General features: G+C 38.3%; 1 protein-coding gene across 3 annotated transcripts in view; it reads right to left on the bottom strand.

Moving 5' to 3' along the window:
* Positions 1-15209, bottom strand: part of LOC135217313 (adenylate cyclase type 2-like) — a 36920-nt gene that overhangs the window by 7593 nt on the left and 14118 nt on the right. For all 3 annotated transcript variants that reach the window (XM_064253098.1, XM_064253097.1, XM_064253099.1), the window contains exons 4-16: positions 14694-14921; positions 14178-14348; positions 13804-13929; positions 12878-13023; positions 11984-12128; positions 9774-9910; positions 9381-9530; positions 7784-7922; positions 5952-6125; positions 4922-5073; positions 4366-4533; positions 3831-4086; positions 2308-2457 (exon numbers count right to left, since the gene is read on the bottom strand). In XM_064253098.1, the coding sequence (XP_064109168.1) occupies positions 2308-2457; positions 3831-4086; positions 4366-4533; positions 4922-5073; positions 5952-6125; positions 7784-7922; positions 9381-9530; positions 9774-9910; positions 11984-12128; positions 12878-13023; positions 13804-13929; positions 14178-14348; positions 14694-14921 (2142 nt within the window). The remainder of the gene's footprint in view (positions 1-2307; positions 2458-3830; positions 4087-4365; positions 4534-4921; positions 5074-5951; positions 6126-7783; positions 7923-9380; positions 9531-9773; positions 9911-11983; positions 12129-12877; positions 13024-13803; positions 13930-14177; positions 14349-14693; positions 14922-15209) is intronic.

Genomic DNA, 15209 nt, shown 5'->3' on the forward strand with positions numbered 1-15209 from the left:
GGTAAAACCTCTAAAATATTTACCTTTGCTGGATTCCAGTTACATTTGTTCTTTTATAATCCCCGTCTGTCAATTATATGAGCTTTCTTTGTAAGCTTATTTTTATAAGTAAAGGACAGTAGTAGGTCGAAAGGCCTAGCACCACTCTGCTGTAGTATCAGTTTCCTTCGTGGCTTTTGCGTTTATTCATATAATATATTCATCACGTCTTCACACCTCCACAGTGTCAAGCACACTTGACTCTGAAGGGATTTGATAAAACACGATAGCGCTTGTTCAAGTTCTCGTTTTATGCCTTCTTCCAGCTCTACGACTTGTTAAGTCATCGCAAGTTCAAGCGAGAGATCGTCATTATTTATATATATATATATATATATATATATATATATATATATATATATATATATATATATATATAGCGTGTGTGTGTGTTGTGTGTGTAATTGTAATAGCCACAATGCCCTCTTAACTTCTCACATTTTTTGCTCTTTTTGGATACGCTTATCACTACAAGCCTTTGCATCCAACTTCATAGAAATATGAAAGAAATCATAATATCCGGTAGCGGGAAACTTTGAAGTTGGATATGAAGGCTTTGTTGTGTGACAAGCATATCCAAAAAACACAGCAGAGAATTTGAGAAGTTAAGAGGGCACCGTGGCTATTACAATTACATATGTATCTGATAAGAATGACCGGTAGATTCTACATACAAACACGCACAACACACACACACAAAAACACACACACACACACACACAATATATATATATATATATATAATATATATATATATTATATATTATATATATATGGGTATCAAAAAAGCTTTCTCACCATCAAAATACTACAGATATATACGTATATATATATATGTGTATATATATATATATATATATATATATATATATATATATTATATATATATATATATACATACACTGTAGTATTTTGACAGTGAGAAAGCTACAATCAATTGTAATATTTCAAGTCAAGGTTTTCACGCATTGAATGAATACATCCGTTTTCTAATAGAGAGCACTATAAATTACATTTAGGCGAGTGCCAGGTTTGCTGAATTCACCTAAAACACACACACACGCACAAAAAGCCACACACCACACACACACACAGCCACCCACACATATTACATAATATATGAAGATATATATAGTATATATGATATATAATATAGTTTTTTAATTAATATTTATTATATTATATTTCATATATATAAATTAATATTTCACAGATTTCACTGAATTCTGGGTAGGAAACTACATAAGTAAGATAGCAGAGGGTTTTCCCGGAACTTCAGAAGGGCGAGGCCTCAGAAATCTCCAATGGTTGCGTTAAGCAAGGAATAGTTGAACTTTCATGATCAGCCATTTCAAGATGACTCAACATGAGATTTGTACATGGTACTTAAGTTCTTAGTACATTGCTCTTTGAATGACTTTGTAGATTTAATTATGCTTATTTACTTTAATCTCTACATGTTACATAATTTGACACAATTTTGCTTTATGATAGCCTAATCTTATAAAGTCCATAATCAGCTTTTAAACTTAAGTCAGGAAGGTATTTCTAGAGACAATCCTCAAAATATTTCACCAAAACTAATATAAGCGCACGCTTACTTTACTTTCATTTAATGTATTATGATGTCAAAAGCAATTGTACAACGTTTCATATGAGAATAAGAACAAAAAATGAGTTAATTTTGCGACACTTTTTAAAGAACTGTAGTTACAAAATAATTAGTTTATTAGCGTTCCTACAAGGGGATAGCCAACGTGAAGTAAAGAAATATAAACATTGCATTACCATGAACAGTCCAGTAAGAAGCTGTAGAAGATTTACAGTTATTGGAAATCAGTAACAAATATCAACATTACTTCATGTAAAGGTTTCTGGATAAGCCATATTGGGTTATATCTGCGAGTGCCAAACTACAATGTTACCAACATGACTTACAATAATCTGATTTCGTCAACCCAAAAATCTTCCCCTTTCTCTGCAATACGTTGTTTGTTTTAAATGTCTCAGTAAACACACTAATTAAGAGTTTTCCTGCAACAACAACGGCTTCAACAAAAATTCAAAGCTAATATAATTTTTTTTCTTTATGAATTCAACTATTCGCTGAATAATTCTTCAAATTCTAACCATAAGTTTGGGCACGTGTTCAAAAGCCTGTAAGTTGCTTTTATTCTTAAGCAAAAACGAAGTCTCAACTGTTCCTCACTAACAAAGCGAAGAAAACTTCACTAGCCTTCTAAGATCAAAGAAATGCAAATAACTTACCCATGGACTGCAGCAGAGGAGGGGCAATTGCAAAGGGGGCTGGACGGTGCTGTTATTAATTTGTGCGTCATCGTAATCTGCTAAGTAAGGGGTTGTCGGGGGCAGGCTGGTGGTGACGATATTATTGTCAAGAAGATCTTTACAACTAACCTGCAGATTTAAATGAAATCGACACTATTTCTCAGAGATGACAAATAAGAATGTATCGTTGTACATCATTGATACAGACAGGGACACTGATGAACTCGGCTCTGCTCAAAATATCTTATGTTTAGTTACATGCCGTTGCAGAGAGCGAAAACTGTTAATATGAATACGTAGCTATCCTTGTACATTCTGATGACCGATAAACAGGATAAGTAAAAAGAAATAAGTATTTGCCAATGTAGGTCTGGGACTTAGCTCCATCACAGAATAAGGTGAAACAACATTAAAAAATGAAGACTTAAAAGACTGTTCCAGTTGTGAAACAACATTTCCTCCAGTGTGTCTGCTAGTAAATTATATACACTTGCTTTTGAAATATGAATGCTAATGGGGCTAACAACAAGTACCCTAATCTAGCCGGGAACCGAGAAAAAAAAAGGAGGAAAAAATAGTAGAGTTTGACCTTCAAGGAACAGATGGCCTGTTCTGCTACTTATAAGAAGAAAGGGAGCGAAGGCTGAGGACAAGAAATGACTAACTGCCTGAAGAAAATAAATAACTGAAATTAGGTGAACAATTGCAAGAGCAGTGATTGAGAGTAAGCGTTGGTGGAAGTTTTATTTACTGATTTATTTTGCAACAGAGTGAGTCTAAAGATCTCAGAGTGCTAAGGGGAGAATAACCACACTACTGGGTTCCAGAGAGAAGAACTGAGAAAGGATAAGACTCAACGATGAAGCAAAAGTAAAAAGAAGTGAATACGATAGAGAAGGAGATAGGCCTGCACAGGCATGAAAATCAGATGCGGTATTATAGGAAATTAAAGGAAAGAATATAAAATTGCATAGGAATATTCTGATAAAAAAAATCACAATTATTCTTATTCAATAGCAGTATCGTTTATAATCACAGGAATTCTAGCTACTTTTTCATATGCCTTAATCTGTACGTTTTGGAAAGGTTACGATTACTCGAAAGTACTATATCACCGCTTGTTTCAGTACTCTAAATATAATTGTTTGATGGCTTTGCGTTCGTGCCTCTATTCGTAAATTTTCCCTTCTACTCCTTAAATATTGCTAATTTCATAACAGCGAACATGCCTTTATCATATCTAAAACACCATTAACCTAATGTGATGTTTAGTTAGAAATGTCTCATTTTGATAAGGCTAACCTTTGTTGTCATTGCCACCTCACATGAGAAAATGCAAGGGCTTAATTTCATACACATTGGTAGTCTTCGATTAATTTTTCTGGCAAAGCGTATCAGAAAGTGATATATCTGGATTGGAATGAAACTTGAAACAAACAGCCTAGAACAGACGCAGAAGAGGGCCTTTGCAAAAACTCATCCCACTTACTTCCCTAACCTACCAGGTTAATGACGGTGCAGGCACAGAGAGCAGTGCACACCACCAGAAATAGAGTTGCCCTTATGTAGAAAGACGTAATAACGCGCTTTGAAATGGAGTAGAAGAAAGAGGCCACAGCACCCAGTTCGTCTGTTTCGTATTCTCTGTCGTTGTGAGGATCCGTGATGTGTTGGTGTATAGGGGCTACCCAGCAAAGAGGAACCACCACTAAGAACAGCACCAGACAGGCAGAGAAGCTCACCCATCCCCAGGTAGGCCTAATGAAAGAAATAGAACAAAATCAGACTCCTCTGTACGACGCCTACCAATACATACAATATCATAATTTAGAATAGTGGTGTGCGATCAGCTGGTAATAGTGATAAGGAAAGGGGTCTTCAAATGGAGATGGTAATAGCCTGACTCCAGAGAGCTGATAAAGCTGACGCGGTGTACATGAATTCGAACCAGATTTTCTTATAAATATCATCAATCCTTTTCATGACGAATAACCTTACAAATAATTTAACACACAAAACGTAACTGCGAATACTTACTCTGGCATCAAGACTTGCTGAGTAATGAAGATGCAAACGAATATGATGAAGGCGCAAAAAATGTAGAACTTGAAGAGCGGGTCTGACTGACGAAGGAGAAGTAGTTCCCATTTCTCTTTAGTGAAAGTTAGAAACAGCGGATTTATTCCTTCTGGCCTGAACCACTGGCTGCGTTCATAAAGGGAGATAATTTTGTTCTTATTAGCTAGAAAATAAATGTATTACGAAGGGCAAATTGGTTGTTAAATTTTTCAACCACTAATGTCTTACTTTGTTGGGAGCAAAAGGAAACTTTGCCCGAATTACTCTTCTCTGTATTACGTGCAAAGAACTTGGCTGGGACACTTCACCCATCAGGCCCCTGTGTTTTTCATACTTCTTAATCAAGATGCGAAGTTTCACATCACCAACAAGTCCCAAAGTTAACAGCAGATGAATTTTTTTAACCAAGAATATTTTCTCATGGATGCATTATAGTAGACATGGCATTCTTAAAATTAAAGGAACCATCAGGTTAAAAAAGAAATGCACAAGTTAACCATTGAACCCGACTTACTGATATTTGCTGAGTGGCATATTTCTTATCTCCTTTTCCATGAATTCCTTCGAGCTGATCATTATTTTCTGAAAGGAGGCCAAGGCACTATCTGTGACAACAGTCCTCCGTTTTGAATTTGTGTATGCGCTTTCGGTATGCGTGGATCTTCTCTAGGAAAAAGAAAAGAAAAGAAATGTACAACAAAATACATTCCTAAATAGACTTCGCTTAAGGAAATAAACGGCTTCAGTTGCTTCCCCGTGTTGCCTGCTACTATAGTAGGTTCACATCAACTGTGCATCTGATGTCTAGGCCAGTCCTTTACGACGGTCCTAATTGGCTGTTGATAAGCGTCGTAAGAGACTGGCCTAGACATCAGATGTACGGTTGATTTGAACCTACTATAGTACAATGCATCGTTGTTATTCAGTTCATAATTGAGTGATTTCCAAAGGTCGCATATTAGCTACCTAAATGACATTAAAATCTTGAGCAGTGGTTACACGCTGAACCCATTTCTCCTTGCACGCTTAGTTTGAATCCTAAAGTTTATCTATAATAGTAATATCTGAGTGGTTCTTGTTCGTCCTCCCCTGGGTGAAATAGAGGAGACATGACACAGCCACGCAACCACTGCAAACCGGTTTGTCCGCTCCATATCGGGGCGAGGTAGGTAGGGAAGACATTCACCCTCCTCCTGCAAACCTATTTGTCAGCACCAAGTTGGGACGGGGTAGGTACGGCATTTGGAGGGTAGGGGAGACAGCAGCGCCGGGTTCTAGCGCGAGTAGCTTAAAATCGTATATACCACAGTAATCACACCAGAATCAAATTGCACAGATTCGAGATTTAGATGGACTAATTCCATTATCACTTTCATTTCTTAGCAAGGGTTATTTTCGTTTACAATGAAGATTGAGTTCTTTGAAATTCCAGCCGTCGTTTGTTCATGATTTTGAGTGTCATGTGGCTTTTACATTACACTCTTATTACAGAACTTTTCTTTTTTTACTTCTAAACAACTATGCAAACGAGAAGGTGAGCTTACCCTGCTGAGGATGGAAGCTCTCCTCGTCTCTCGGGGAAGTTCCACTTTGTTAATCTTCCGGGCGACGTCTCCTTCGTAGAGGGACTTCAGTTCTTTGGGAACCGCAGACATTGAGACTCGGGGTTTTAAAGGAACAGCCGAGTAACTGTGTGATGCTCTGCGGTTGGGTGGCGGCTGCCAAGAAGCAAGTAAGTGATAAGGAATGGTTACGTTTAGCAGCCTTGGCAGAAAAAAAAAGTAGAAAACAAAACATAATAATGGAAAATAAACAGTTTTATGAGGTCCTCGATTGATATGAAAACTTTGAAATGGCCGTGTCTGCAGCTGAAGGAAATACGATGGTATACTAAGATTGAATCTGTAGGTAACATAAAATTAGTATTAAAGCTCTTGTTTCACGAGAAGCTGCTGTGCTAATCTCAAGCTGTTTTGTTTAAACCATAAAGACAGTCCTCGTTTAATCGTTCTCCTAGAGTTGTTGCCCCAGGTCACCGAAGTCAACACAGGTACACCCATACCATATAATACACATATAATTATACAAATACAATACATAATAATGAAGATGTTCCTTAACTAATTCATTTTAATTTTCTATTGAATACTTATAATTCGGACGGCCATTAGACATTAGTGTATGTGACAAAAGTGACCTTCTGCAGCTTCTCTTAAAGTGAAAACATAAAAGGAATTAACATCTAAAGCAAGACAACTACTTGGCTTCAGACCAGGTAGGCGAACCATGTTCCGTTCCAAGGTGCAAAGTTGGTGGAAAGCTTCAATAAATCTAATGTTTTTGGAGGAAGGAAGAGACCAGAACCGAGGGGATGGTCATCCAGCGGTGTTGGCTTCAGTCTATGGAAGAGGTTGAAAGATATTCTTCTAATATCAAGGAAGTGCTGGTTCAGTGGCGCAAAATGTATGCAATAGAACGAGGGGATGCTGTGAACCATAAGTTTAGTTTTACGATGTTACTAGGGAACGACGCCATTCTCAAACTATGATCGCTATCAGATTAAGAAAAATGTTCGAGCAACATTTCAAACCGCGACAAACGAACTCTAACACCCAAGTAGGCGATAGTTTCGCATTACTGAAAGAAGCACCAAATTACCAACCTCTGTTCTACAGCTAATTTGGTTTTCAGTAAGACTACAAAAGAAATTGTGGCCGCTTGCATAATTCCAAATCAATTTCGATTACTAAAGCTCACCGTCGGTTAAAAGTCGGCCTCTGATTTGTGTAAGAAAAGTCTTTATTGGTTTGAATTCATGAGAATAAAACAGAACGTATCGATAAATTGGCATTGAGTTCACAAGAATTAAATATTGAGTTTTCAATGAAAATATTGTGATTTACGATGCAATAGTAAATTCGAATGACAAAATGGATAAACAAGGAATTTTGGGAGAGAGTAGTCCGTATATGTCTACATTTTCTTATAAGCCATTTATCTGTATAATGCATGTGGTGGTGCACTCAACTTTAACAAGGAGTGCCTGCATTGAACTTCGCGCAGAGAGAAAGAGAGAGAGAGATTCGTTAGTGTTTCAGGAAGGAAAACTATCGCTCGTTTGACTGAAGTTTTGTATGCTGTCTTAATTTCATATCTGTATTTTGCTAATTTAAAAGCTGAAAGTGGTTTTATTCATTAAATGTGCTTTCGTTCTTCCAATGGTCACATGGTCATTCAGATACACTTTTTTATTTTGATAAAAAAAAAAAAAAAGTTAGACAAGGGACAGAGACCACACAACAACAACATAAAAAAACAAAGAGAATAAAACAAGTAAAACATCCAGCAAGACGCGGTGGAGACGGCAGAACTCAACCTTGTTCTTGGGAACGACGAGAAACGTCTCGATGCCTTCATCTCGCAGCAGGGGATCCTTTTCCTTGGCGTCCGTCGGGACGAAATCGTAGCCCAGATCGGTGAGCAGCTCCCGAGTTTTCTGTGTCACATGCACTCGGCTGTAAAGCGGTGAAAAGATGGTCTAGAGAGAGCGAGCAAAATGGAGGGAGAAAAAGAAGAAGAAGAAAAAAGGAATGATTTAATGATGAGAATTCCCCATCCGATCGCAAAATGGCTGTTTAGCCGGACAATAGCTACTGATACCGTAATCCACTTCCTTGAGATTCTACGCCTATGGAGAACGAGGCCTTACCCATAAGTGACAGTAATTTTAAGACGAGGCCACGACTGACTTAGGGTTATATTCTTGGAGGCTGGCTTTTCTGGTCGAAATTGGACCGAGTTGTTGTCAGGCCCGATGAAAAATATGGAGAATGTCCACTGATAGACGTTGTCAAGAGAGCCAGGTGAAATTGCAGATGCATCTCGTAATTATGTACGCGTATCAATGGATTGTTCCCGGAATGTGGCCCATTTCCGTTGCTGGGACATCATCCACTTTTATTCCTTTATTGGTTATTTGCGTTACAATTTATTAGTAGGAGAGGCTCGTGTGATCTATTCGTGTTATTATTTTTTGAAGAAAAATCAAGATTGAAGATGACGCATATAGTATATACAAATGCCAGAAATTACAATTCGAGAATAAGAATATTTCTTCTCGTGAACGACCTCTCGATAGCCAAGGCACGCAGGAATATTATAACGAGATCATTGAAGTGCAATAATGGATTTTTCAGATAAAAACTAATGTTTTATTCCGCTAGTTCCGATTAAGGTTCTACTTCAGATACCGAACAGTAGAATACGGAAGTGAAAGCACCTCCTTTTGTTCCCTACTTCGGATTCCACGGGTTCCAGTGGAAAGTGTCCCCTAAGCATTTTGAGGAAATCAAGAAGCTTAGGGGGCACGTTGGTTATTCGTGTTATTTTCATAAATACACGCAAACAAACACATTTTATATATATATGTATATATAAATAAATAAAAGTATACATGTATATATTATATGCATGCGCATTAAGCTACAAATGTCCTTTAATATCTAATTCCCTCTACCTCGGAATATTTTCATATATGTTACTGAAGTGGAATTTTTTAGTCAATAAGAAATTCGTCGGCTCATTGGCGCGAACCACAGAACTAAGAATTCAAGACGTACAGTGAAGTGCTCTAAACCACTCGTGATAATCGTGTGGTTTACAGCGCTTAACTGTATGTCCTGAATTCTTGGTTGCGTGGTTCGCGCCCATGAGCCGACGAATTTCTTATCTACTAAAGAATTCCCTTTCAGTTAACAGATATGAAAATATATTAATTCCGAGATAGAGTGAATTAGATATTAAAGGACATTTGTAGCTTAATGCGTATATATGAATCACGGGAATGTGATAAGACTTATATGCATATATGTGTATATACGTATAAATAATATATATACTATATATATATATATATATATATATTATATATATATATATATATATATAATATATATAATACATAAGTGACTTACCCTGCCTTTCCAGTCTGTTCCATATGATTGGCTATGGTGACGTCATTGCTCCATACATCGAACTGCCACTTCCGAACGCCAATCAGGCCGGAGAGAACACTGCCGCTGTGAATTCCTATTCGCATATCGACGTTAACCGATCTCTCTTCCCTGTCAGAAGTAATAGGTCACTGTTGTATATTAACGGTCCGTTGGAAGTGATGCCGAGTAAAATTGCTGTTGATAGTTTCGAGGAAGATTTTCGTGTGTTTTGTTACTAATTTGATTAAGTAGGTGCAATGGCTATCATAACGATCATAATGTCTGATTTATTCTCAATTATCAGTGACAGCGACGCAGCAGAGATGACTGAATATTGCATTATGTTAAGCAAGCAAAACATCTATTTCTCACCTAACCTCCCTAATGATATCGATCATCTCGAGTCCGACCTTGAGACAGTTATGGGCGTGTTCGTCTGTGTACTCGGGCACTCCAGAGACACAGTAATAACAGTCTCCGAGGATCTTGATTCGTAAACAGTTGTTGGTCTGGAAAGGAAGGAGTGCGGGACATTATTATCATTTGAAACGCCTGACTGCTGAAGTTTCCCCACAAGTTTAACTAGATTTGAAGAAGAAGCCTTCAGTCGAAACTAGGTCTATATAGAGCCTATTAACTTAGTCCAGGGAGAAACTCATTCTGTAGATAGTGGACTTTGGGTTTCCCTTGGAAGCACCATAGAGGACCCAGTGCTTCCTCTAAGATCCTTGAAGGATTACTAAAAAAAAAAAAAAAAAAAAAAAAAAAAAAAAAAAAAAAAAAAAAACAAAAAAAAAAAAAAAAAAAAAAAAAAAAAAAAAAAAAAAAAAAAAAAAAACGGGCGCCGCCAAATGAGATTCCAGCAGAAATCAAGTAGAATCTTGAGGACACGGAACGTGATATCGTACTTTTATGTCATTCGAGTTCGAAAGAGTTGGTAACAGGATCACGATGGGTTTCATGGCTCTGTTCCTCCCAGACTTTGAAAAGGATGTTAAGGAAGCTGACCATAAAGAAACAGGTACAGATTTGATGAATGTGATTAGAAGATGTCATGTATACACAGATGCATTCAACATGCCGTTATGTATTTAATGTAAACATGAAATAAGTGAGTATATAAAGTATAACAGTGATTATCCTAGCTGAAGACCGTGAAGCTTTTTGAAACACGGAAAACTTCTCGGTATAAGATGCCTAAACGACACTGCAAAAACTGCCCATTCCTTAAGCGTGTGTCAGTGTGTATGCAACCATGCAAAGTCCTCACAATGAACATTTGACTTCCCGCTCTCCTGATGTTTCCGGTTGCATTTTCCTTGAAAATAAATAAATAAATAAATGAATAAGAAGTAGATCACGATATTTACCTCAAAAGCTCACGTTTTTGGAGGCTTTTTAGTTTCCTGTAGAAGAAAATGATGTTGATGGCTTTGTCTGTCCTTCCGCCCTCAGATCTTAAAACTACGGAGGCTAGAGAGAGGACTGCAAATTGGTTGTGTTGATCATCCACCCTTCAATAACAAATTGCAGCTCTCTACCCTCAGTAGATTTTATTTTATTTAAGGTTAGCCGTGGATCGTACGTCGACGTAGGACAGCCCACCACCGATCCGTGGTTAAAGTTTCATGGACTGCGGCTTATACACCATTTTACCGAGACCACAGAAAGATAGATCTATTTTCGGTGGCAATGATTATACGTTGTACAGAAAACTCGATCGCGCCGAAGGCATTTTTAGTTTTCTTTAAAAGAAAACTACTGTGCTGCTTTGCCCGTCCATCCGCGCTTTAGTCTGTCCAGTCCACCCTCGGATCTATAAACCACCAGAGGCTAGAGGGCTGCAAATTAGGATGTTGATCATCCACCCAACAATTATCATATATACCAAGATTACAGCCCTCTAGCCTCAGTAGTTTTCATTTAATTTGAGGTTAAAGTTAGCCATGGACCGTGCATCTGGCAGTGCTTTCAGGAGGCGTAGGACGTACCTTCACTCTACCACATCTGCGAAGCAACTGAAGCGTTACCAGTCATAGCTGATGATTTTATACAGCATTATACGTTGTGAAGAAAACGCTATTGCGGAAAATAAACTTAGGCGCACTTTTTACTTGTTTGTCTTGAAAACCCCGAAATCTAAAGGGCCACCACATACACTGAACGACTGTATGAACGACTGTCTGAACGATTGTCGTTATCGACCCACACACACACTATTCAGACAGTATGAACGATCTCCGCACCGATTTCAGTCTGAACAAAGATTTTGTCTCGGGAAGACGTGGCATCATCTCTAGAAGATACGCGCGCGATAGAGTTAAATCGGCAGACAAACCCATACATTGAACGATCTGTGTATGACAGACTTAAGTCGCAAGCCAGCAACCTCACCCAACCTGGTCTTGACAGATTCTCGCTAAGATCGTTCAGAAACGAAACTCCGCTCACTTTTGCATTCAGGCAATTTCATACGCAATGTTTTGCGAACGATACGGACAATCGTTCATACAATCGTTCAGTGTGTGGAGCCCTTAAAGGAAACAAAGAAGCAACAAAGAGGCGGTCGTCGCGACTTTTACCTCAGAAGAGCAGTCGAATCTCCCGAAGAGCTCGTTCAGCATCTCAACCAGCTGGTCCACTGGAAGTTTTGTCGTCAGGGGAGTGAAGTTGCAGATATCGGCGTAGAGGATCGATACCTTTTCGTACCGGTGAACGTAAAGATTCCTGTGGACAGGAAAAAATAGCTCTTAAAAGCAATTCCGATGACAAAATTCTATTAGAATCCCGGAGATTTGTGAGAACAAAAATGCAAGGTAATTACTAATTACTCACAGCTCAATTTATAATCAAATGAGAGAGAGAGAGAAGAAGACCAAAATAATAATGACTTTATCTTTGGCTTATCAGTAACCCCGCTAATCCCTTATATATAGTTTTATTATCGATTTTATCCCTCGTCATAAACATCTTGTTGATAAAAAAAGCTCTTCCAACCACCTCAAGTGCAATGAACGAGCTAACTTAAGATAATGGGTTTTAATAATCTGTCCCAGGCATAATTCCCCGACAAATCTGTAGTTTTGAAATAAAAAAAGGATCAGTTTTCCTTCGAATAAATTATTTAGGCACTATGAAAAAGAAAGTAGTATAACAAGTGTCTGTACTCTATTATTTCAAGTATTATTTTTCACCTATGCGGACAATTACTGAGACGAAAACGCATGAATAGGTAAAAATTCTCTAATTATTAATGAACAAGTAACTCACAGAAATGATGTCTTAACATTAGCTTTAAAGTCTGAAATTCAAACAAAGACTAAAATCTTGTTTTTCTTAGATATTAATGAACACTACTAGGATGTCCCAGACGGGACACGCATTACAAAATAAGTGTTCTCCCTTTATGGTGGTGGTGTTGGGAAGGAGTTGGGGGCGGGTTTGGGGACGGGGGGTGGTTCCAAAATGGTCCTTACGGAAAAGGATTTCTCTTCGAAACAGGATCCGTGTGCCGCAGAGTCCTATCAATCATGTTTCGAAAGTCCGCTTTCACTTGCTGCATGATATTCTTCGGGAGGACGCTCAGCAACAACGTCTCCTCTCGCTTCTTCTCGGCGTCTAACTGCAAGGAAATAAGATCTGTAGAAGGAGAGCGTCGGCGGGGAAGGGAGGGGGATAATTTACTGAAAGTAGATTTGCGTCGTAACGATTAAGTTAATCGACGCCGAAAACATTCAAAGGAGAGAAAACTTGATAAAACTTTTCCAAGAACGATTCAATCAACCCTCGCCTGTTTGGCAAAGATAACTTTTAATGAAGAGTTAAAAGTGTGTCAAAATATTTTACATTCGGAAACATCTTGTGTTTAGCTCTGTTTTTAAAGCAGTAGAGGCTTAAATTTGAATAGTATTTGAGTTGACACCAACTTCTAACACGACCTCTTCTAAATTCAAGTTTCCGCCTGAATCTTCTTCTTCTCAAAGATTAGAAGTTAGGTAGGTAGAAAACACTCGCACTTACAGAGAGAGAGAGAGAGAGAGAGAGAGAGAGAGAGAGAGAGAGAGAAGAAGAAGAAGAAGAGGAGTTACAAGGATTATGATGTCTCAAAGAATTGTTAGTCCATCCGAGGAGCCATCGTGTGCTCACTTATTTCTAGGAGGTTTTACTGTTCATTCACAGTGCCCTATTGATTTTGTCTAGCTTTCTTTTAAACTCTTCCACACTTTTGCTGTTTACAACTTCTGGTAGCAATTTATTCCATGTGTCACATATCTTGTAAGGAAGTTCCCACAATGGGATGTGTTGTATCTCTTCAGCTCTAGATTCCATCCATTAAAAAGAAGAAAAAGAAGAAGAAAAGGAAGGAGAAGAAGAAGAAGAAGACGAAGCAAGGATGATTTACCTTGAACTTTGATTCCAAGTTTCCCCTTTTGTCCAGAAATGCTCTTCTGAAAGCCACCTCGCTCATGAACCTCCAATAGACACCCACGACATTGACGCAGATGAGAATCAAACAATTGACAACCATCTGCAAGAAGGAAATATAAGGAAATTGGGCATGTTCGCTTGGCAAGTGCCTTTGAGAGAGAGAGAGAGTAGGCCAGAGTTCTTTTTGAAAATGGTATTCATATCTAGTATTGTCATGCTCTGATTATGAGCGTATTTATTTCTTACTTATTTGTATCCCTGATTATTGATGTACGTGTATATGGCTCATACTGAAATAAAGTTTATTAATATTTTTATTATTATTAAACAAACTGACTGAATATTTACCTTAGTGACTCTGTTGCCGTAAGAGTCTTCCGAAAAGGTAGAGACTGTGGCATAATATTGGAGAGACAAGTACCCAGCAGTCAGGAGGACTGCTAAGCTCACCACCTGCCATTTTCGCTGAATGGGCAGAAACATGTAGACCACCAGGATGACGTAGATTGGGTTTCCGAACTACCAAGGTAAAGGATAAAAGTCAATATATTTTTAATGATATGATAGATATTCCTGTGTTCTAGTTAATGTAATGTGCAGAACGGTACTCAAAATGCAGTTTATTATGGCTCAGATCGTACTAAAAGACAAGTTTCGGTGAGCAATGATGTACACAGATGGCTGGCGATCAGAGAATTTTTAATAACTAAACAACGCATTTGATTTAATCCACAGAAAAGGTCGTTTGTCGTTCTTATTTACAGGCGAAACATTAATGGTCTCCAAAACCTTAGGTAATATAACAAAAGTAGCTTAACAAAGTTGCAAATTTCAAGAGTTGCCAAATGTAGCCAGGATACCCACCACAACCTGTCCGTAATCAGTTTGTGCCAATTCTTCCTCGTGGAAATAGAGCGTCATGGCCACGTCGATGGTAAAGAGGCACACGGCGACGAATCCAGACAGAAGTATGTGCTGTCGTGGGAACTCGTGGAATGTCTTCTCGTTGTAGACGTAGAAGAGCAGAGAAAAGCTGACGATCATAGTGGCTCCGTGAGCTGTCAATTCGGGAGCAGCTGCGTTCGTCAGGGGCTACGAAATATACAAGGGGCGCCGTTGTAAAGGCATTGCCTCGACCCATAACCATATACAAAGAAAAACATTACCGTTGTTCCATGATTAGTGTAGGACATTGACATTATTATTATTAAAATAGTTTAACCAGACCACTGAGCTGACTATCAGCTCTGATAGGACTGGCCCGAAGAATTTTAATTAAATACCAGGTCGAGGCCAGAGGCCAAGAATTGGGACCAAGTAGGTCATGAAAATGAAATTAAAACTGTACAAAGGCTTATGCTCTCATACTGAAACACGCAT

Source organism: Macrobrachium nipponense, chromosome 7, assembly GCF_015104395.2.
Source record: "Macrobrachium nipponense isolate FS-2020 chromosome 7, ASM1510439v2, whole genome shotgun sequence".
Taxonomy (NCBI): Eukaryota; Metazoa; Arthropoda; class Malacostraca; order Decapoda; family Palaemonidae; genus Macrobrachium; species Macrobrachium nipponense.